At 43.6% G+C, this 24,836-nt stretch overlaps 1 protein-coding gene across 9 annotated transcripts in view; it reads right to left on the minus strand.

Annotated features, from left to right (window-relative positions):
• Positions 1 to 24,836, minus strand: part of RGS6 (regulator of G protein signaling 6) — a 574,222-nt gene that overhangs the window by 56,043 nt on the left and 493,343 nt on the right. For 7 of the 9 annotated variants that reach the window (XM_067028212.1, XM_067028210.1, XM_059055864.2 and 4 more), the window contains exons 13-14: positions 15,080 to 15,190; positions 2,067 to 2,192 (exon numbers count right to left, since the gene is read on the minus strand). In XM_067028212.1, coding sequence (XP_066884313.1) covers positions 2,067 to 2,192; positions 15,080 to 15,190 — 237 coding nt within the window. The remainder of the gene's footprint in view (positions 1 to 2,066; positions 2,193 to 15,079; positions 15,191 to 24,836) is intronic. The other 2 variants (XM_067028211.1, XM_067028214.1) reach the window with 1 other exon arrangement.

Raw genomic sequence — 24,836 nt, forward strand, 5'->3', positions numbered from 1 at the left:
GAGATGTGTTTAGTACACTGTCTCAGCACAAGGAAAGAACTCTTTTGTGTCATAACCTGAAATCTGATATTCAACCTTATCTGGTTTACAGAAGGCACATGGCTGCCTGGAAAGTCATCGCTATTACAGTTAATCAGCATCTACACGTCCTCCCAGGACTTCGTGGTGTGGGAGGGTCCCCCTGCCACATCTTTGGTCTCAAGGGTCTTCCAGCGTAGAACACTCCCCCTCCCTAACACTCCCCCTCCCTCTTTCTTGTCCATGTCAGTATCTTGTATACTCTTCAAAGTCCGGCTTATGATTTGCCTCCTCTGGTTTACACGCATCTGTCCCCTTTTATTTTTTTTTATTTTTTTGCGGTATGCGGGCCTCTCACTGCTGTGGCCTCTCCCGTTGCGGAGCACAGGCTCTGGACGCGCAGGCCTAGCGGCCATGGCTCACGGGCCCAGTCGCTCCGCGGCATGTGGGATCTTCCCGGACCAGGGCACGAACCCGTGTCTCCTGTGCATCGGCAGGCGGACTCTCAACCACTGCGCCACCAGGGAAGCCCTGTCCCCTTTTAAAACACTTCCAAAATGGTTCTTAGAGTTTACACTCATTTATATTCATTTAATGATTTAAGAGTTTCTTGTGTCTTTTCCTCAAGGACCTGCAAAGTCGTTGCAGGCAAGGATCACGCATCTTGACTTTCTCGCATCCCTTAGCAGACTCTCGGGGGCTGGGTACAGGATAGGTGTGTAATAAATATAATTTGATAGATATACGGGACCGACATGGTCTCTAACTCTAAATAAATAACATGGATTTTGCACATTGACACTGGAGCAGACAGTCCTTTGCCCCAGCATATGCTCTTTTTAAAGTAAAAAAAAAAATAAAAAATTTATGAAGCCACTCTGGAAACATGCCATTGAAAGATGGGAATTAAGCTTGTACATAAAAGAGAGCTTGGGGCCAAGAAAACACTGAGATTTCCATCTTATCCACTGAGAAGCCACCGCTTGGTTAAGATCAGTAAGGGTCTTAGATAAGTCACATTTTCTATGTGTCTCTGTTTCTACATCTAATACAGTGAAAGCCTGTAAACCACGTTACCAGATTTTTCATGACCAAGACCCCTGCCCCCCCTTTTTTTTTTTTTTTTTTTTTTTGCGGTATGCGGGCCTCTCACTGTTGTGGCCTCTCCCATTGCGGAGCACAGGCTCCGGACGCGCAGACCCAGCGGCCATGGCTCACGGGCTTAGCTGCTCCGCGGCATGTGGGATCTTCCCGGACCAGGGCACGAACCCGTGTCTCCTGCATCGGCAGGCGGATTCTCAACCACTGCGCCACCAGGGAAGCCCCCCTGCCCCTTTTAATGTGCTCCCTTTCCTTCCACTTACAATGGGTCCCATGTTTTGAAAGTTTTCATTTTTTCTCCTAAACAGTAACTGTAAGCACATTAGACGTTTCCCCCCCATCGTGATTAGTCACAGACCAATAGAAATAAGCAGATGTTCTCATGGGCATCAAGTGACCCGAGTAACCACTACAAGCAGTTGCTAGAATTCCTCCCAAAAGGAAAAGCAGCTTTTAATGAGCTTTTACAGTTATGTCTCCGGGTCTTGAATGATATTTACTTTGGCTTTCTGAAATTGTGAAATAAGCGCACTGACCAATCTTTCTTCTGGTTAGCCTGTCCAGTATTCAGGACCCTGGACTGGGAAGTTTTGAAGGGGATGGTCTCTGAACTGCCTTTCCACTGTGGATTTCCATGGTTTTATGGTTTTAGTTAATGGATAGCGCCATTAAATCCATTTGACCATTGACTTATTATTGGAGACATGTTTCCAATAACTTGAAAACATGTCATCTGGACTTAAAGAACAAAAAACGCTGGTATTGGTCAGTGCTAATCTGGTGATGTCAAAGCTGCACACAAAGTTTGTTCTCTGTGTCAACCTTAGCCAGATTAACTGGAATTTGAATCTGAACCAGAACATCTGATTGACAAAGGGAGGTGGAAAGAGAGATGCAAATTTCTTCATATACACTCAGCACACAACTCAAACCTTGGAGAGATTTACCTGAGGTTTTCGGAACTGAATTCGGACTCCAGAAATCGTAGGAACTGGTCCCGCCCCACCTGGTCCTTCAATATCTCGTCGAAAGAGAAGCCCCATCTCTTTACTCGCTGCTGGCTGGGCTCTTTGCTTTGGGAGAGGGAACAAAGGTTTAAAAGGTGGTCAATACCAGGCAAAAACCTGTGTCACATTCTCTTCAGCAACTCAAATTTACTTTGCTGCTACGGGCCAAAGGGAAATGTCTTGTATTTAAGTGACAGATTCCAAAAAACCTGCACAAATCCCAAATGCAGACTTTTGTACACCAGCACTAGCCAACAGTAAAAAGTCTCTTTAAAGAAGGTATTTGATGGGGGCCACATTTAAGTGAGGGTCACCAGGACGCCCGCCAAGTGGCTGCTCTACAGGAATTACAACAACCCCACTGACTTGGCTTCCCTGGGCCACTCCTGTCAGTTATAAGTCCAACTCTTAAGGTCATCATTTTTTTCACTTAAAAAAAACTAAAGAGGATGCCTCGTGAATCTGACCTTTCATCAAAGATGTAGCTCCCCTCTCTTGCCCCTTCCTCAATCCACGGGGGAAAAACAGAGTCCAGTTTAGATCCAAGTGATATACAGTTGGTCAGAAATGCATCCACTCATCCAGGATAAACCTTATTCAGTTGTTTAGAAGCAGAATGTTGCATTCATTCACTGATTTAACCACCACCCGCACAGTGTTTATGATGGCCTAGGCATTGTTCCCAGCACTTCACATCTGTTAATTCACTGAGTCCTTGAAACTACTCTGAAAAATGTACTAGTATTGTCCCCATTTTGCAGATAGGGAAACTGAGGCCTAGTGACAATTTGCCCAGAGACACACTAGGAAGGGATGGAGTGGAGACTCTAGGTCAGACAGGGTGGCTCCAGAGTGCAGCTCTTAGCTCTGCTGTGCTGCCTCACATCCATGGGACCCTCTCCAAACCAAAGCATCAGGGAGAGGGGGATGGGGAATTGGTCTTATTCATTATGTGTTGGAAGATGAGAATATTTCCTTCAGCTTCTGTCCTTTCCATTTACAGTTCACTTGCTGTATTTATTCCTCTGACTCCTTCTAGCAGCAATAAGGTGCTAGTTCACAAGCTACACGCTGCCATCTCCCACTCAAGCGGTGGTCTGTGGACCAGCAGTGGAATCTCAGGCCCCACCTCAGACACGTGGAATTGGAATCCACAGCTTAACAAGATCCCTGGGTGATTTAAGTGCACATTAAACTCTGAGAAGCACTGGCCTAGCAATATTTATTTCCCCTCTTTTTTTGATATTCATTGATAAATTGATGTTTAATTTACGTCCACAAAGAAGAGGAGGTTTACAAGAATACAATTACTAAAACAGAACAATAACAAAAAAACAAAACTCTTAAATATAATAATAAAAACAAGTGATGACAAGTCATGGTAGGGGATGATTATTATACCAGAAAATCTAGGCTAGGGAAACGGCTGCAAGTGAACAAAAAAATTTTTAGAGCTTCCTTGGATCCAAGACAAAAAGAGATTTGAATGGATTACACAACTCTCAACACTTGAAAGAGCTAGCTTATAAGTTTGTCAGTAAAGACAACTTTTGCTCTAGTATTGAATTGTAAGAGGAATTATCTCACAAGTCTTTACAGAAGAGGCACTGAAACACAATAAATGATGTTTTTGATACTTTTCTTACAACAAAAAATACAGGAAACTTTTACATACAGCTACTTTCAACAAAAGCCAGAAGCATAATTTTAAATTCTAGGGTGTGGTGAAGTTATTTTTCTGGAGAGCCAAATAATGAAGTACATAGTTTCATTGTCATCCGGCTTGATACAAGAAAATTATAGAAACTGGAGGAGAAAATAGCATGAATATTCCATTCATTTTCAATGGTCTCACTCAGGCTTTTCGCAGGAGCTCAACAGTAGCCATCTCTCCACTCCTCACATCCAAACCTGGGTTATTCTCCCAATGCAGCTCTGTTGCCAAGGACAGAAAGTGGAGATAGAAAGTGTGTAGGTGTGGAATGAAAGCTAGCCACATTGGTTCGCAAAGGCTACTGCCCACAGGGCTCAGAATCACTGCACAGTAGCGTCAACAAATGATGCAAGGAAGGTACATTTCATCTGCAAACATTAGTGCTGTGAGCGCTGCTCTGTAGTGTAGGGTACAGTGATCACATCCAAGTAATCCCCCTCTTTTAAAAAATGGACACATATCAAATGTAAATTAGATAGCTAGTGGGAAGCTGCTGCATAGCACAGGGAGATCACCTCTGTGCTTTGTGACCACCTAGAGGGGTGGGATAGGGAAGGTGGGAGAGAGGGTGATGCAAGAGGGAAGAGATATGGGAACATATGTATATGTATAACTGATTCAGTTTGTTGTAAAGGAAAAACTAACACACTATTGTAAAACAATTATACTCCAATAAAGATGTTAAAAAAAAAAATGGACACAAACTTTTTATTACCTCTAACAGACATTAAGTGAATAAAATGATGTTTCTTTGTGTTATGGAGTTGACATATTCTCAATATTTATCTCAGGAAACTACACTTAGTAAAAAAGGGGAAGAGAGCACGTGTGTGGAAATGTTTGGAAAACAAATAGCTCTAGACCAGTGCTACCTGATAGAACTTTCTGCGATGATGGAAGGATTCCATATCTGTGCTCCAATACGGTAGCCACCAGCCACATGTGGCTATTGAGTCCTTGAAATGTGGCTAGCATGACTGAAGAACTGAATTTTAAATTTTATTTAATTTTAAATAATTACAGCTTAAATTTAAGGGGCTACATGTGGCTAGTGGCTACTGTGTTGGAAATCACAGTTCTGGAATGAAGTGATTCAAACCCATCTCTTCTATTTCTGCACCGCTAGGTATAATCATTATCTGCAGGATCTTCTAATTCTGGGGCTTGTCGTTGGGGCTTGGGGAGGCTCTCACGAATCTCTAGGGATAGCTCAATAGGCTGACAGTGGAACAATGGGGAATTCCATGAAAGATCTCTTCCAAAGTGCCAGGCTGGGCCTTCTGCAACGAGCCAAGAAGACAGACCCTGAATTCTCTCAAGCTCAAGCCACAGAAACAATCAAATTCAATAGCTTCCCAGGGCACAAAAAAAATACTGTTACTAGAGAAATCCCCACTGAGGTTGAGGCTAGCAGCAAATATAAGACCCAGAGAGTTGCAGGAAAGCATCTCTTTCTGCCAGTGTCATGCTGTGACCTGGAATGGGCTCAGCTATCTGCTCTTTGCCACCAAGGTTGCAGGGCTCTGCAGGGATGGTGCTGGTGGCAGCTGCACCCCAATCAAAGGCTGTGCCCAGAGAGCCAGGTGTGGAGAGTTGTTTGGTCACTGCAGTGACTGCCTTATGGACACACACCTACCACTAGTGTCACCACTTTCTGGTACCCAAGCAGTGAGACCACATTCATCCTGCCAGGTTCCTTGGTGGTGGCAGGAGTGGGATAAGGGCCATTTTCAGGGTAAGCCAGAAAGCTTGGGGTGTCACAGTAGAGGCAGAATCGGAGGCCTAGGACAGAGGTCGGGACATCCAGAAAGCTGCAGGCTCAGCCTTCAGCAGAAACAAGGAGGTCTGGAGAAATAGTGTGGTAGTTTCCTAGGGTGTGGTAGTTTCCTAGGGTGGCCACAAAGAAGTACCAACAAACTGGGTGGCTTAAAATAGAAATTTATTCTCTCACAGTTCTGGAGGCTAGAAATCTGAAATCAAGGTGTTAACTGGGCCACGCTCTCTCTGAAGGCTCTAGGGGAGAATATGTTCCATGCCTTCCTCTTAGCTTCTGATGTTGCCAGCAATCCTTGGCATTCCTTGGCTTGCTCATACATTACTCCAATCTCTGCCTCCGTTATCACATGGTGTTCTCCCTCTGTATCTGGTTTTTCATTAGACATTTACTCTGTGTGTGCCTGTGTCTCTGTTTTCTCTTTTTATAAAGACACCAGTCATATGGATTAAGAGCTTACTCTACCTGAGGATGACCTCATCTTAACTAATTGCATCTTTAATGGTCCTGTTTCCAAATAAAGTCACATTCTGAGATTCTGAATTTTTAGGTGACATTATTCAAACTAGTACATCTGGGTTCCTTCAATTATCCATTATTCACAATCCTATTTCTGTGTCTGGACACTTCACATCTGCTCCTTTTCTTCTAGAACATCTGGTCATTGGGATTTATTCTATTAAAAGCTTCTTGGATACAACTTTTCTATATTTGTCTTTTTTGTATCACTTGGTTATTTCCAAGCATCATCCCTTTTAAGGTTTAAGATCAGATTTGAACATAATGCTACCACGGAATGGCCTCTGTGGTTATAAAATAATTCTGAAAAGTAAAATATCTCTGAACATCCATCCCCAGATGACTGGGTCCATAATTTTTCTTGGCCCAGCTCAAACAAATAATCCATGGAACTCACAGTTCCTTTATTTCCATCCATTGTGTAGAAAGGCTTCCTTATGACATATTTCTAATTATGGTTTTGTACCATCATTTAGCTTCTTAAGGGTTTATGTCATTGTCTCTCCAGCTACCTTGTGAGCTCTCTGAGGGCAGAGATCACATATCATGTGTCTTTGTTTTCATCATAGTGCTTTTCACACAGCAAGTATTTAACGCTAAGAGGAAATCAATAAGATGTGTATAGTGATGTGGACGGTGTGTCCTTATACTGACAGTATTTTCTAATCGCTGGCTGGATGTCTTTTTCTAACTCTAATTTCTCTTCTGTGTCCATTGATCCTCACCAAATTCTGCCTCCCAGTGAGCGGCCCAAACCAACATAGAGCAAAGACAGGTGGCTCTCCAAGGGAGTCTGTCATTCCAGTTGATCTCCCAACTAAAGAGCATGGAGGAAATCTCCCAAACTGAGAACAAGAAAGCCAGATTCACAGTTGCAGCTGTCTCTAAAAACACTCAGCTATCTTCAAAAGATATTTATCAGAAAAACTATGATACAAGGGATTGTTCCTTAAAGAGTAAATACCCATTGACCCCATCTCAGGACCAGGGCTGTTGAAGGAACTATCGCAATTTTATTTAATGCCCCCAAGAAAACCTGAGGGTCCTAAATACTTCAATGGGGAGTGGTCCTATTATTTGTTGCTGTGTAACAAACCATCTTCAAACTCAGTGGCTTAAAACAACAATTTATTCTTCTCTCTCAGTATCCCATGGGTTGACTGGGCTCAGCTGGGTGGTTCTCACTTGGGGTCTCTCAAGAGGTTGTAGTTGGATGGCAGCTGGGGTGGTGTCATCTGAAGGCTGGACTGGGTTGGACATCCACAATGGCCCATCACATGGCAGATGATGCTGGGTTTTGGCCAGGAGCTCAGCTGAGGCTGTCAACCTCATGGCCTCCCTAATGGTTTGGGTTTCTCACGGCTTGGCCAACAGGTTCTAAGAAGGAGTGTCTTAAAAGCAAATGTCTCAAATGACCAAGGGCTGCTTTATGACCATTTTCTCAGAATGTTACTTCTGCCATACTCTGTTGGTTAAATAAGGCACCAAGGCCAGCCCAGATAAAAAGAGCAGGAGGTGTCCCATCCTGATGTAAGCAGCAGCCCAGGCATACAAAGAGAGAAGGCACCGATGGGGCCATATTCGGAGACTGACTGCCACAGCGAAGGAACTTGACTAATGTCCTGGATGAACAGTTCTATAAAACTTGCTGGGCACGGGCAGCTCAGGGACAGTTTCTTCCACTCAGCAGGTCAGGCTAGTTGGGAGTGGATACCTTTGGCCAAGCAGGATGAGCCTGCTTCCTTGTAGCTCTTTGCTCATGCACCTTTGCCCAGTATAAAGAGAAAGCCAAACGTATATCATGAGGTGAGAGCAAATCATGAACCACAATCCTGCAGGCAATGCCAGGTTCTTGTTAGATCCACTATCTGGCTAATGGCATATTCAGGAAGACTTCCCAGAGACACTCTCCTGGTGGTGTTTAGACTACAGAGCCCTCTCCAACTGAGATCTGGCAATCTGGGGCTTATTTTCCCTCAGTGACGAGCCCCGGCCATCACTACTTTCTTTATCAAACCTTGACTTCTCAGAATTTCCATTAGATAGACTTGAGGTCCATCCTTTAAAAGGGCAGCCTTGTATTGCCCTCTGAACATGCCCTTTCTCATTCTTGGATTTCTAGATCTAAAAGTTTGTCTGAGAAGGAGACAGGATTAAAGCACAATTTTCTATTATTTATGCTACAAGGTGTATCATACTGCCAATTATTCTGCTAAACCCTGTCACCGTCTTCCACTGGGTTGTCTGAAACCTCCACATGGCAGAGACAGCATGTTCATCTCTGTGGAATCCAGACGTTTTCTGCGATGCCCTCAGCCCTGGACATCGTAAAGAGTCTGTACCCATTTGCTCATGTCCGGTAGAAATCACAGCCCACCTCAGATGAAATCGAAGTCACAAGGGACTCCTGCTCTCTCCCATGCTGCCTTGACTCTTCCACACACCTTCACCCATCTTCGCCAAAAACCTCCTTCACACAGTGTTTGCGAGGGTAGAGCCTTTACTGAAATTGGAGGGTCTTGAGAAGGGGGTACACATTGCCCCATCCAGCCACAGGCAATTAAAAAAAATCACATACTCGGTATTCCTATTTTGAAAAGTCCTTGGACATCTCAGCACTAGGGGTTTTCCTGGCCCTGCACAGAGGTCTGGTCTCTCCCGTCACTCCGCTCCTCTTTCCACCTTCACTTTTCACTGCCCTGAGGGATGAAAAGTACATTCATCTCATTTTCTTATGGGGCACAACCTCTCCACCTGTTGTTGACTCTCTGCCCACACCCCTGCCCTCAGGGCCTGACTCTATGCCCCAAGCGACATTCATGTCCTTTGCCAAATGAGGAGGAATCCTGGGGTCAGGAGGTAAGATAGCATGTTTATTCACCTCGCTACATTAGTATCTTGAGAGACCTTCTTGCTCAGAAGGCAGCACATAGTAGGTTCACAATACTATTTGTTGAATTAAACTGAAACTGAGAAAAGATAGCCTTTGATTATTTTACCGGCCATGTTCAACCTTTGTTTCACGGACAAAGGCTGTCTCATCTTTAGACTGAACCGGGATGTTGGCACTGATCCCCGACTCCGTGTCACCAAAGGCAGATACCCAACCACCGCCAGCATCTGACTGGGTGGGAATGTCCTACTGGGAGAAGAAACAGGGCCTCACAGCTTCTCTTCATTTTCACTTGTATCTAAATGACTTGACTCTGCTTGAAGGTAGACAGAACACTGCAGGTGTTAGGTCAGGTGTTATGATTAGAGTAGAAGCCTGAGCAGTAAGAACAGAGCCAGAGCCTAGTTGTGGGGTCAGCTCGTCCCTTGGGGACCAAGCTGATAGGTTGGGATAAACCAACAGGCCAGATGACTGCCATTTTCCCAAGCTATCACATGTTTTCTTGCTGACTTTCAAGAAAGAAGGAGGAAATCCCAGCGTCATCGTGTTGAATTCAATTCATGCACTTACCTCTCCTCCTTTCCCAAATACCAACGAAATGGCTAAAAGAATGGTCACTTCTCCACCTATCCTCCATCCAACCTATACTTTTTGAGTACCTACTATGTGCCCAACACAGGTCAAGGCACTAAAATAATTTTAAGTCTTATCCAGAAAGAGAACCAGGGGGAGGATGTGATATAGAGTGACTGGATGGCTGGGGTGACCACTACAGATTGAGTGGTCATAGAAGACCTCTATTCTTCTTCTTCTTTTTTTACATATACATGTATCTATTCTTTTTCAAATTCTTCTTCCATTTAGGAGAAGACCTTTCTGAGGAAGGGACACCAATGCTGAGTGAGACTTGAATGAGAAGGGAAGTCAGCTGTGTGAGGGTCTGCGGAAGTGGTCCAGGAAGAGGGAACAGGCAAGAGCCTGGAGTTCCATGAAATACTAAAAAACAAGACAAAACATAGTGTGTAGAGGCAAAGAAATTTCCTACCAGCAGATGACAAACGCTGAGGAATTTCGTGAAGGTATGAAGCAGTTGGACTCACTGAACTGGTGACAAAGATGATTGAGAGCTGCCTATGCTTCTAGTGGGGCCATCTGGGAATAAAGTAACTGAGTGTCCCCAGCATAAGTCTGGGAAAACCCCAAGGCGTGAGCAGCAAAACTGGAAGTAGATGCCGTTGGTGGGCACTGAACAGGGAACATAGGGAATAAACTCATAAGTACGGGACACAGGCTCCCTGGGGGCAGAGAGGGTCTTCTAAGTAAAAGGGGGATGTTTTCTGGCCAGCTTCTCATGTGGGCAATAAAGCCAGAGGGTGGTGCCTCTGTAACCTAGGGGTGGTACAGCAAATATGGATGGGAAAAACATCTCAGCAGGGCAGGGAGACTTCTAAAGATGCTGAGGTTTTCCCCCTACTTCATAGGTTTCTGCAGATCTATCTGGGTGTCCCTAAGATCCCTCAGCAGAAGGGAGAAGAGTGGCCTTCTTGGGAAGCAGCATGGAGAGGAAACTGAAGAACTTCAGAAACCCAATCAGGGCCTGAAACGCAGCAGCACACTTGGCTGCAGGGGCGTTGGGCTAAGGAAAGTTGGGGCTCGACCATCCACGGACCCCCACAAGCACCCATCCCACTTCCAGAGAGGACCCAGTCTTTCAGTCTGTTCTTGGACCATATGTCCAGGACCCAGAGGAGAACGCTGCCGATTTCCCTGTGCCCTCCTCCCATTAATACACTCAGGTGAGGCTGTACAGCCACGTGACCAGAGGAAAGCCTGCCCCAGGTCAGGGGAACTCAGGAGTCACATCAGGATTTCTCAACCTGTGCTGTGCCTCAGAATCACTCAGAAGGCTTGCTAAAAATATAGGCACCCAGAACCACTCTCGGGCATCTGTATTTGAATGAGCATCTGCAGGTGATTCTGATGTACCCCGTGGTTTGAGAACCACCCACCCAAACAATTACTGAGGGAACCCTCATCAGCTACTGGTACAGTCCATCTGGACCAGGGCTGTACATTAGCATAAAATTAAGAAAAAAATGCCCTACTGCCAGCAATTCTGACTTAATTGACCTGGGGAGGGGACTGGACATTGATTAGTATTTTTAAAAATAAGCTCTCCAGGTGGTTCTAATGTATGGCAAAAGTTGAAAGCCAAGACCTTCATTTATGAAAACCAGCAGTACCCCAAATTTCTGGGTATCTGAAAGGATTGATCTGCTGTGAACAGTGACTGGAGTAATGAGACAATGAACAGAAACAATGATTCTCTGATCAATGATATCCTGTGAAATGGACTAAGTGGTAGAAATAGAGGGAAGATATGAAAAAAAAATCTGAATTCCATCCTCAGGGCGATTCAAGAGGATAAACATCACTAGAACAGAGCAGGCTACTAAGAACAAGTAGTCCAAGAAATACTACAGATTCTTGGAAATAAAAAGCATGGTTGTCAACCACTCTTCTCAACACTTCGTAGGAAAAGAAAAACTCATTAAAGTATAAAATCACAGAATGGACACCATTGAAACTGGTGACTCTGAAGAGTAATTCAAGGAATTCTATCCTTGAATATAGAATAAAAAGACTAAGAGATGGAAAAATAGTAGAGAAAAGAGATAGGGCTGCTACATCCCACATGACCAGAATTCCTACAAAAGGATTTCCTGAAAAGAGAGGGTAGAATGGAGAAAAGTGTAGCAATAATTGAAAGAAAAAAAGGAAGGAAGAAGGAAGGAAGGAAGGGGACCCAAGTTAAAGAAAGATTTAAGTTCTTGGATCTGATCAAAGGGACTACCGAGGGCATGTCACAAATATTAGAAAGAAGATACCCATCTACATACTATTTTCTTTTAATGTTGATTGAGAAAGATGTCTCAAAGTGTTAGCTTCAAATATATCAGGTTGGGACTTCCCTGGTGGCGCAGTGGTTAAGAATCCGCCTGCCAATGCAGGGGACATGGGTTCGATTCCTGGTCCGGGAAGATCCCACATGCTGCGGAGCAACTAAGCCCATGCGCCACAACTACTGAGCCTGTGCTCTAGATTCTGTGCACCACAACTACTGAAGCCCGCGCACCTAGAGCCCGTGCTCTGCCACAAGAGAAGCCACTGCAATGAGAAGCCCATGCACCACAGCGAAGAGTAGCCCCCGCTAGCCACAACTAGAGAAAACCCACACGCAGCAACGAACAGCCAACGCAGCCAAAAATAATAAATTTAAGAAAAAAGTGTATATATATATATATATATATATATATATATCAGGTAAGCAAAGCTCTGGGGAAGAACGGGATTTGGAGGAGGTAAATAAAAACTTCTAGTTTTCATTTTTTTAATACTTCATTATTATTTGCTTGAAGTAATGACATTTTAAAATAAACCCCTTAAAAGTATGACTAGACTAGAAACAAAAACTAATACAAAACTTGATTAATAAAGCAAAAGTCAAGGAAGAGAAACAGAAACAGGAAGAAAAATTTGATTCAGAAAACATAAACTATCAGGAAAAAGATTAACTATATGATCCAAGTAAATGTGACTGCTTTCTATCCCAAAGACTAAGGCAAAACATACCACTAGGAAAATGGGCAAAAAACCACAAAAACAGGCAAGCCACAAAAGAAAAATGAGTATCTAGTAATCATGAGAAAAGATTCTCAAGTATGTTAACAAAGAAATAAAAGTACAATATTTTTATTTTCACCTGTCAGATTTGCAAAGATGAAAAATCTTGACAATGCTTGGGTTGGTAAGGATGTGGGGAAATGGGCACTTTTAAGCTGAGGGCATGAAAAAAAGTTGTTATTGTTTTGCTCCAGGGGAATCTAGCCACATGAACTAAAATTAAAATATGCATACCATTCTTAGCAATTCCAACACTGGACATTTATCCTAAAGAAATAATTGGACTTGTGTATAAGGATGTTCCTTGTATCACTGTTTATGTTAACAACAACAAAAAAAGGTTATAACCTAAATATTATTTTTCCCAAACAGTGACGAACTTTATCGTGGGGGGTTCCCACTTGGGATCCCACCCTCTTAAGTAAAAAGGTGCATAGAAAAGAAGGAATTTAGAAACCGTTGTACAATACCTACTTCCTGGGCCCCAGGGTGAGAAGGGGTCAATTGCTGGGTAGGCTGCAAGTGTGGAGGCAGGGTGCTTGCCATCTGCATGCCCACATCCGCCCTGAGCATGAGGGTGAAGGAGAGATGCTCTGGGAGGGACGAGGGAGCTCCCAAGCTTGGGGCAAGAGGTCTGCGGGCGGTGTGTTATGACCTGGGCATTAGTTAAATAAATTACATTACAATTATATAAGTGGACATGATGCAACTATTAAAAAGCATAGGTGGATCTATACGTGTTTACAAGATTGCCATGATATATTGTTAATTAAAAAATTACAGGACAATGTGTATGTAAAGGACCTATTTATCCAAAAGAATATGATATTGTATATACATATAGATCTAAAGGGATACACAGTAAGTCAAAGGTTTTCACTCTTCCTTAGTTCATGCTGCTCTTAATGTCTCACTAAGTTTTTCATGGAGCCCCTGGGCCAAAACAACAACAAACACCTTAACAGTTCCTTTTTTTTCTTAAAAAGTCAAAGAGCATAATATGTATCTATGTCCTAACAACTTAATAGCTATTTGAAATACATATAAATTGAAAGAAAAAATAATATGTTTACTTGATTCCTAATGAGCGCGTGTGTACTGTGGAGTACTGCACATCTTCTCAAACCTTGGAATCAGACTGGACCTGCCCCCTCATTTCCTAGTCCATGTTGATTTTTGCCCAGTATTTGCTTTTTATCACAACTGCCCTGAAAACCCAGATTTGCAAAGGTATGACATCCCTGGAAGGAATGTAATGTGATCTAATGTTGAGAATGGTGAATGACCATAAGCTAATCGTCTATACAGTATCTGACATGGGTTGAACATCACTGTGTTTCCCTCAAAGATTTAGAATGTCCCGTGGGAACCCTGTGAGTTTCCTGCAGCAGCCTAGAGTGCCCTGGTGCAGTCTGGGAATCATGGCATTAGACTATTAACAAAGGCTCCTTCTGGAAAATGAGATTGGGCTGGAGGGAGAAAGAGTTTTCTTCGTTATGCCCATCTGGACAGTTTGAACTTTTTATAAGAGGCGTCTATGACTTCTATTACTTCTTATAAGGTTTTCCATTTTAAGAAAAGAAGCCAGAAAAAGAGCATGAATGAAAGTGAATGAGAGAGATATAAAGAAATGAACAAATAAAGAGTTGTCTCGCCTCGCCGAGGGGCAGAGGGTACAAAGGCACACCACACTGGGTTTCCTTTTGTAATCTTGAACGTGGTCTAAGTCCCCTTGGGCTTCGGTTCCTCAGCTACTAAGTAAACAACACTAGTTTCTCTCATCGGTAAGGAGCTATGGGATGGAACCATTGCTGCCCACTATTCCAGAAGAGCAGAGTGATGAAAACCACAGCTCTGGAGCCCTCTGCCTGCGTTCTAATCCTAACTCTGCCACCTACTTGCTGTGTGACCTTGAGCAAGTTCACTAACTCCTCTGTGCTTCAGTTCCCCATCTGTTCAATTGTGAGAATAATAATGTTTACCTATTGTGCGGATTCAGTGGAAGACACTTTACTGTGTGGCCAGCACATAGTAAGTGCTAGCTGTTATTGTTGCTGCTGCTAATGTACAAAAGCCAAACTGACCCACAGGTTCTTGCCCTCCAGCAATTGGAACTAGGAAATGTGAAGGACTGTCCCAGTTATCATAACATCCACAGGATCATAGAGAGATCAGAGGGAAGCCACAAAGGATCCACGTACAAAGCTATTAGGAGGTAGAAACCATGGGTAAGGAATCCAGTTGGGTGGTTACCTGAGGGGTTTCTGTTCTATTGATAAAAAGAGTCAAATTAAGGTAAGGTGTAACATAATTTCACGATCTCATGCATTGCCCCCCCCCAAACATTAAAACATTTTTTTTTTTTTTACCTCATCTCTATGTCCCATAAAGCAATATCGTCACTGATCCAGGGATTGGACGGCTCAGCTGGTGTGACCAAAGGGTCATATTCCACATACTGTTCTGTGTAAGCAATTAAGCTGCAGGAAGGAAGCAGAGCCAAGAATGCCACTGATTTCCTATAAAAACGTGTATTCTGCTTTACACAAACATTATATCAGTCTTCATATAATTCCAAGTTAAAGGGGAAAAAATTTACCTTCACTGCCACTTCCAACAAATCCAACTGTTTTCATTTGTCTTTGTTCCCTTCTCATGATGAACATACCGTTTTCGCATTATTGCAGTCATAGGATACATGTTTTTATATCTTTTTCCCACTTAAATCTTTTGCTGAACCTTGGTGCATCCTACCCTGGTTATGCTAGCTTTACTGATACACTGGTCCAAGGCTGCCTATGTCTCGTCCTCCCACATGGACTACAGATCTCAAGGCATCTGGTGCACACAAAGGATGCTACAGTTTTTCTAGGCTGCCAGTGCATCATTCTCAACTGGAGGACTTCTTTATTGTAAAGACTTTAAAATCCTGGCAGACCAAAAGGAGTTAACACATTATAAACATTTTTTTTTCCAAAAAGCAACTTCGTTTTTCTAGTTAAATAGCCACAGAATTTAAATAGCCCCATAATCTTTTTAAACAAAAATTTCAATTTTATCAAAATGCATGTAGATGGTTAAAACAATAAAATAGTACTAAATGATTTCTTTTACAAAAAAGCAATAGCAATGTTTTCTCCTATCCCTTTTCACAGAGGCACTTACTTTCAGTCCTTATTTCTTTTAGCATTTACCTGTATATTTCTAAATTATACGTTTTTATAGCTGCTCTTGATTATCAATTTTAGACAAGGGTTAACTTTCTACTCACCAGTCCCCCCCACTCACTCCACCATTTCCTCCCATGATCCTCCAAATATAACAATTTTTGTTAAATCAATAGTCAGTGTCCACATTATTAAACCGGGTAAAAACTGTCTGCTGCTGAGCTAAGTAGCGTAGTACCTTTATCAAGTGTTCTAACAAATCTGTAAAACACCTAGCAATAATTTTTCACATCTTAAACACATCAGATAATCAGGCGGTGCTGTCTCCCTGTCTCCTGGAGGCCCTCTCCCCAAAGTCTGGAGTCCTCTTGCTTGAATCTGGACTGTTTGCTCTATAGGCTTGATGCAAAACCATCATCCTGGGCCTTCCTTCATGTCTATGTTAGAGCCCCAGTTTCCTGGATTCCATGTCTGTCTATTGGTTTTACCTCCTGGTTGTGTTGAAGCACATTCTTTAGTAGTTCCTAAGAAAGGATGCATAAGAGCTAAATATTTTGAGTCCTTGCAGGTCTAAAAATGTTTCCCTTTTATCTTTACACTTGACTGACAGTGCTGGACATAGAACCCTAGGTTAAAAATCATTTTCTTTCAGAGTTTTGAAGGCATTGCTTTACTTTGTTTGACATCCAGTGCTATGTTACTGTTGAGAAGTCTGAATCCATTTTAATTTTTGTTCTTTTGTTTAGTTTCTCTTCTCTCTGGAAGCTTAAAGTCTTCTCTTTATTGCTGTAATGCTCTCAAATTTCACCATGGCCCTTGCCGGTAGTTTTTATTCACTGTGCCAGGTGCCATGGGCAATCCATAGGTAAAAAAAAAATTCCCAGAAATCTTATGGTATTTCTTTGCTAATTTCATAACCTTCATTTCCTCTGCGTTCTCTTTTCATAATTCTTTTAAATTAAATATTGGAATTGATAATCCAATATTCCTAAATTTTCCCTCCTAATTTTCATCCTCTTGTCTTTCTGTCTCATGGTTCTTCCGAACTGTCTTTATTTTTTTCAATTTGGACTATCACTTTCTTACGTTTCCAGGGTTCACTCTTGTTTATCATAGTATCTAGTTCTTGTTTTATGGATGAAATAGCTTCTCATATCTCTGAGGATATTAAATCTATATTTTTGTTGTCAGTTTCTTTTGTTTCTTGAATAGTTTTTGGTTCCTCCAAGTCCCTTTTTCTGTTTGTTTGCTCTGATCACACTCCTTTGTGTTGGGGCTCTCCCTCCGAGAGTCGGGAACATCACTGGACATCCATCTGTGCTTAAAAGTGAGGGACTAAAACCTGCTTGGAGGCTTAGTGTGTGTGTGGACAGGATCTGCCAACTGATGGGCTTTGTTGTTGGGTCAGGGCAGCTTGCCTGTCATTTCACTAAAGCTCCACGTGAGAGATCTGGAGTCATTCCTCGGGGGATATCTGCTTTGCTCTAGTGCAGTGGTAGGCAAATTCTTTTCTGCAAGATCCAGAGAGTAAATATTTTAGGCTTGGCAGACCAGATGGTGTCTGTTGCAACTGTTCCGCTCTTCTGTTGTAGAACAAGGACAGCCATAGACAATCCATGAATAAATGCATGTGACTGTGTTTCAATAAAACTTTATTTGCAAACACAGGGAGTGGAGTGCAGTGGATGTGGCCCATTGGCTGTCGTTTGCCAGTGTCTTAGCCATGGGCATCTACGTCTGGCCCCTGGAGGGCTGAGAGCAGGACAGGGGAGTGGTAGAGGGTCCCACAGCTCAGTACACAGCTCGCTCAGTAATTCTCTTGCTTTCAGCTGGCCCTTCATGATATGATGTGCCTGAGTTCTGAGCTGATGTGACTCCGTTTCTCCGGAGAATAAAGTGCCCATCTCCCATGGTGGTGGTAAGAGGGGAGAGAGGGTCTCCTCACGCGGCACTGATCAAGGGATCCAAAAGCTCCGGAGACAGACCACCCATTCCTCTGGGGTTATCCCCGTGCCTCCTTCTTGCCTTCCATTGTCCCTGGTGCCTTCAAGAGCCAAAGCCAGATTTTGTTGGGCAAATTGTTTTGTGATAATTCTCCCACCCCTAACATGGAGGTCATAATGTTCTTCACTCTGTCCCCATCCACTTTCTTTTTTATTAAATTTTGAAATGTTTCTTGCATTCAGAAAGGCATCAAAACTGTAAGAGTATCACCCTTGTACTCACCACCCAATAAAAAGAAACACATTACAAATAGAGACAGAGGCCTGTAGTCATGTCCCCAATTCTTTATACTTTTGACCTTGGAAAAAATGTGTGGAAACTGTTAATCCATTCATTTGTTGACCTTGTGAGTTCATACCATTTTCATTCCTTTACTGACATGTTACTTTTGGGAAGGGAGAGAAGACTAACATACATCCACAATATTATCTTGAATGAATTTATTATAATTTATATAATAATTTCCTTTATATTGGACATAGACTTCTAATTTCTTTTTTTCAGTATATGTAGTGCTGGCTATAGTAGCACACCATTGTTCAGAAAGGTTTTTCCATCTTTTGGGTTATTTATTTAGAATTAACATCCATAAGTGGAATTATTGGGCCCAAAGATATGAATATTTTTATGGCTATCAATCCACAATAAAACTTTTCCCTAAGCATCACCAGCTTGAGTGTCACCAGTTTCCTCTGCAATGGCAGATTCAGAGCCACAATTCCTGCTACTGAATTGCAAAGGGCAAGCATGGCCAAGTAGCTTACTTCTGAGAATGTGAAGAAATTCACTGGCAGCTCCATCTCATTGCTACTCAAAATGTGGTCCACAAACCAGCAGCAGGGGCATCACCTGGGAGCTTGTAAGAAACACAGAAGCTCAGGCCCCACCCAGACCTACTGACTCAGAATCTGCATTGGTAGTAAAATTGGCCAGGTAATTCATATGCACATTAATGTCTGCAAAGCACCACATCCCGTTCTTCAATTTTCTGAGAGGCTCAGGACACAGGATATTTTATTCATCAAATGAAGATGAAGGAGCCTGTGATACTTTTGGTTTTAAATTTGGTCGCAGGCTTCCTAACACCTCACAACCTTCTCACTGTCCCAGGCGGGGACCGTCACCCTGTGGGGTGGGAGAAGCACTGGTCCAAGTTGAAAAACCTTGCTTCTAGCTGTGGGGTGAGCCATTGAGCTGATCTTTGTCAAGTTCACCATATGTTCCATAATGGCCTTGATGAATACTCAGGACCATTTGACAAAAAAAAAATAGGAAAGCATTTCGAGAGTCTTCCAAGTACCCAAGAACGGTGAGATAGCTGACTGCAACCGCCACATGCAGCGCAGGCCCAGTGTCCTGTAAATCTCCTGGTGGATGTGCATCTGGCCTGAGCGAGGCTTCATCTGTATGAGCCATACAGCATCTCAGGTGAGAACTGACAGGGAAGGGAGCCCTAAGTGAGCACCGTGACAGGAAGGGTCAGGCAATAATTTGGTGCTGTGACAGCTCCAAAGGGGAGTTACCTCTTTGCCACTTGGGCAAATTTCATTCTTCCTGAAAGAAATGGGTTTGCATATTAAGGAATATATCAGTTTCCTAGCGTTACTATAACCAATTATCCCAAAATTGGTGGTTTAAAACAGAAGTGTATTCTCTCACTTCTGGGGGCTAGAAGTCTGAAATTGGGGCCATATTTCCCTCTGAAGTCTCTAGGGGAGAATCTTCCTTGCCTCTTCTAGCTTCTGGTGGCTTTAGGTGATTGATCATTGGCTTGTGGCTGGATCACTTCAATCTCTGCCTCTGTCTTCACCTGGCGTTCTGTGAAGACATGTCTGTGTCTTCTCCCCTTCTCTCTCTTATAAGCACACTTGTCATTAGATTTAGGATCTACCTGGATAATCCAGAACGATCTCATCTCAAGACCCTCTGCAAAGATTCTTTTCCTAAATAAGGTCACATTCATTCCCGGGTTCCGCGGGTTAGGATTGCACGTATCTTTTGGGGGCACCTCTATTCAACCCACTGCAAGGAACATGAAAGCACCTGGATGTGAGGGTGGGGAAGGCACAGTTGACACCTGACTCCTCTGTTCAGATGGACACGGTAACAAACCAGCAGCAGGCAACCTAAATCCTATTCAAGGGATGACAGGCCACACTGAGATGCTCCAGAGTGTCTGAGGCATGATGGGGTGTTGGGGGCTTTCTTGATTATGAAGCATTCGGGTACCCACAGTGTTCTCAAAATCTGAGATGGAGCGTGTCCTCTATGGGGCTCTGCTCAGCTGTGACCCCTTTATCCTCCCAGATGTCTGCCTCCGGCTGTTCCAGTGACCTCAGCCTCAGGTGACCCTGTGTCTCTAATAAAGGACTTCTACTTGAGCAACCCAAGGCAAAGCCTGGGCCTTCATCTAACTAGTTAGTTACAAGTTATGAGGAAAAAACATTTCTTAACCAGAAGTGGATTTCCCAGAAGTAAAACATAGGGATGGGGAAAAAAATTTCCTGCCACAGATTTCTGTGAGACAGGCTGGAGGTTTTACCAGTAGACCCTCCCCGCACCCCCCAGCTTATGTTTTTATTAGACCTTGCACGTGGCCACGCCTCCTACCTGGGAAGCCAGGTCCAACCAGCCAGGTCAGGTCCCGGAGCCAGGAATGAGCGCCTGGGGCAAGGGGACAGCGGGGAGGCTCAGGAGGGGCTGGGTGAGTACAGTTGACCCCTGAACAACATGGGTTTGCACCACACCGGTCCACTTGCAGGTGGATTTTTCAATAGTAGATACCACAGTACTACACGATTGGTTGAATTCACAGATGCAGAAATGGATGCCAAGAACAATGGATATGGAGGGCCAATTATACTTTATATGTGGATTTTCAAGTGCATGATGGTCATATCCCTAACTCCTGAGTTATTCGGGAGTCAGCTATACTTGGCCACTCGAGGAGACTGCACGTGGCTGCCTGCTGCTGCAGGAAAGGCAGTGAAGGCAGTGGTTCACTGCCCAGCCTATGGCAGCAGAGGCTGAAATGGCCAGAGAGCAGCTATGAGCATCACAAGCTGTAATGAAACACAGGCTCACAGCCAGGTCTCCTTTAGAGAAATTTGGGGCTATTCAGAGGAGTGGTTGGAGGAGAGGTGGTGAGATTTAATGGAGATGTTAGTTCAAGAGAAGTTGTCGAGAGCCCAAGGTGGGATTTTGTAACCACACGGGGTCACAAGATATGACTATGTAATAGGCATTAAGCGTGAATGAAGATGTTCCTATGACCTAGCCCTACGTCCTGCCTTCTCAGAGCAGGGTCCAGGCAGGTATCCAGGATATAAGTGGAGGACCACATGAAGAAAGAGCTAAGAACTTCCTGCAGAAACGCCCGACAGTCTGCACCAAGGCAGCAGCTCAAGTCAGTAGGATCACCAATCAGTCAGCGAGGGCCAGTGGTGGCCAGTATGAGTCAGCAGGGAAATTAACTGTAGGAAGAGGAAAAGCTATTTTGTTAAGGTACAGTTACATAAATAAAGTTGGTTAGAGGCTTTGTAAAGGAAACAGTAAAATTATATGGGCATATGTATTTTCAATGTTCTGTCTTATTGGTAGAAGTAGGATGTATTGAATCATCAGAATTACATATATACCTCTCAGTGGTATAACAGGAATTTTTGATCAGCAAGGGACTTGGAAATGCACACACTTTGGAAAGGAGAATGTGCAGTTTGATCTTCTTGGGATTCTCAGAGAAAGGGAGAGATTGGGTACTGTATTAGTTTCTAATGACTGCTGTAACAAATTGCCACATACTTAGTGGCTTAAAATGACACAAATGTATGACCTTCCAGTTCTAAGGGTCAGCAGTCTGAAGTGGGTTTTGCTGGGCTGAAGTCAAGGTGTCAGCAGGACCGTGTTCCTTCTGGAGGCTTTAGGGGAGAATCCATTTCCTTGCCTTTTCTACCTTTTGGAAGCAGGCTGCATTCCTTGGCTCATAGGCCCCTCCCATCTCAAAACCCTGCAAACCCCGTTCAGTGTTTGGGTTTTGACCCCGGTCCCTGACACAGAGCTCCTGAAACCCTTGTAACCTCCTGAGTGATAGGAGTCTTTTGTTCTAATGAGGTGACTCTGGGTGGGCTTATGGATGGGTCCTGGCTGGGGCTGGTCACCAGAAAGACCAAGCCATGATTAGAAGCTTGGAACTTTTAAGCCCACCCCCCATTCTCTTGAGAAGGGAGAAAGTCTGGACATGGAATTAATAATTGACCATGCCTACATGAGGAAGCCTCCAAAAAATCCCAGTAGTGTGGGATCCAGGGAGCTTCTAGTTGATGAACATATCTACATGGGGAGGGTGACGCACCCCAACTCCACAGGGGCAGAAGCTCCTGTGCTTGGAACCCTCCCAGACCTCGCCCTATGTATCTTTTTGTCTGGCTGTTTGTCTGTATCCTTTATCATATCCTTTAATAAACTAGTAAATGTTAAGTAAGTGTTTCCCTGAGTTCTGTGAGACACTCTACAGATTAATCAAACCCAAGGAACGGGTTGTGGGAACCTCTGATGTGTAGCCAAGTTGGACAGAAGTTGTGGGTAACCCGGGAACCTACTATGACTGGCATCTGAGGTGAATTGGGAGCTGTCTTACAGGATTGAGACCTTAACTTGTGGGATCTTATACTATTTCCAGGTAGAGTGTCAGAATTGAGTTAAATTGTAGGACACCCAGCTGGTGTCAGAGAATTGCCTGGAGTGAGGAGAAAAATCCCCACACATCTGGTGTCAGAAGTACTGTGACACACTGCTATATATAAGATAGATAACTAATAAGGACCTACTGTATAGCACAGGGAACTCTACTCAATACTCCGTAATGGCCTATATGGGAAAAGAATCTAAAAAAGAGTGGATATATACACATGTTTAACTGATTTACTTTACTGTACACCTGAAACTAACACAACAGTGTAAATCAACCAGACTCCAATAAAAATTTTTTAAAAAGTACTGTGAGTGTGGCAGTTTCAGAGTAAAGGAAAAACACAGGCAAAGGAAGACTGGATTTTTCCCTACACAGCATCCCAAGAGTGAAGTACGTATATGGGATCTGGTTTACAAAGCAGGTGAGGGGAAGATGGAAAGATACAGTTAGGCTCCAGGGAAAATGGGCAGTGAGGGATGGCTTGCAGCTGTGGGAAATGATTAGTCAAGGGAAACAAAGGCATGGAATACAAAGCCTTATGGGATAGTGACCATCATTTTAACTTGAGAAATACAACACAAATGTGCTACTGGATTCCTTAGGAAACTCGGGGGCTTCTCAGTGGGAAGGAAACCTGGAGACTGAATGTGAGAAGGGGTGAACAGGAGAGTGTGTTTGCACCCCCTTTGATATATGCACTTTCTAAATGATGATGCACAAAAGGGAACCAGGTAGGAAGAGCATCTGATTAGGAAGGGAATGAAAAGCAGAGCAGCACTGCAGACACAGAAGAAGAAAGTTTGGTTCTCATTAACTCGTTCATCTATTTTTTTCACGTTGGAGAAGATGGGGAGGAGAGACAATATGAAGAAAGAATTCCTTAATTATGGGTCACCCAGAGAAAAGATATGCAATAGAGAAACTCGGGATGAGGGAAGGGACATGGAGGTGAATTTAGTCCCTCAGAAAGAAGAGCATATACCAGGCCAGGTATTGCGGCCCTTCTAGATCTTGGTCTGGATACAGTCACCCTGGCTATAGTGTTACCTCTGATGTTTTCTCTTCTATCACCTAACGTGAGAAGCAAGGACCCTGCGGTGTCTGGAATCACATAAAAGCAATGTCATAATGACCTCTTGGGCCCCTTTTTTTCCTCCCTGAAACTATCATTAGACATTAAGTTCACAGACCTCTATCACCCTAGCATGTTTTTAATAGACCCTTAGGGTACGCAGTCCCTTGCTGTCTTATCTCATTTTATTAATTACATTTCATGATCACAGAGGGTCAGGAAGCAGAGGAGGAACCAGCTCCAATTTCAGGGTGCAGCAGTGATCTCAGACATGCTCAAGCAAGGTGATGGTAAAAAATCAATTCAGCAGTCAGCTGTGATGCACAAATGGCTCTCAGGGATGGAGTAAGGATGAGCTGAGTACAGGAGCAGTTATAAAATGACACAAAGCCATCTCTCCATGTGGGGCAGCACGGTGTGATCCAAGCAGTGACTGGCTGAAGCTCAGTGCCACTAAGGGTGGGGAAACATAGCAAAATATAGAGACTTTTCAGACAATTTTGGACTAAAACATATAGGTTTTTTTGTGTGTGTGTGGTATGCGGGCCTCTCACTGTTGTGGCCTCTCCCGTTGCGGAGCACAGGCTCCGGACGCGCAGGCTCAGCGGCCATGGCTCATGGGCCCGGCTGCTCCGCGGCATATGGGATCTTCCTGGACCGGGGCACGAACCCGTGTCCCCTGCATCGGCAGGCGGATTCTCAACCACTGTGCCACCAGGGAAGCCCTAAAACATATAGATTTTTACATTCTCAAAGTTGGTTTGTCCAGTGCTGTAAGGCAGGGGTGAATAAAAAGTGGACCCCTTGAGGACTCTTGCAAAGAAGACTAAGACCTCATCTATTTGGCAACTTCAACTACTGAGGAAACATAGGTAAGATAAGTAACCAAAAGGGGCTCTGAGCAGAGTCTACAATGAAATAAACTCTATGCCCCAAGGCTCACTGTCTGTTATTTGGAAGAGCACACCTCACGAAGACTCTTTCCTCTTGCTTTAGGATGGAGATTAAAGAACTTGATTATTTGATTTCCTGGTGTGGTAGATCAGTTTAAAAACTGGAGTCTATTTCCCCAGCCCTTGAATCTGATCTGAGATTGTGACTTTAGTCAATAAAATGCAGCACAAGTGTCAGAGTGCCACTTCCAAGCCTCAAGAAGCTTTGCATGCTTCCGCTCTCTTTCTTGGAATCCTACT

The sequence above is a fragment of the Kogia breviceps genome, chromosome 3, assembly GCF_026419965.1.
Source record: "Kogia breviceps isolate mKogBre1 chromosome 3, mKogBre1 haplotype 1, whole genome shotgun sequence".
Classification (NCBI taxonomy): Eukaryota; Metazoa; Chordata; class Mammalia; order Artiodactyla; family Physeteridae; genus Kogia; species Kogia breviceps.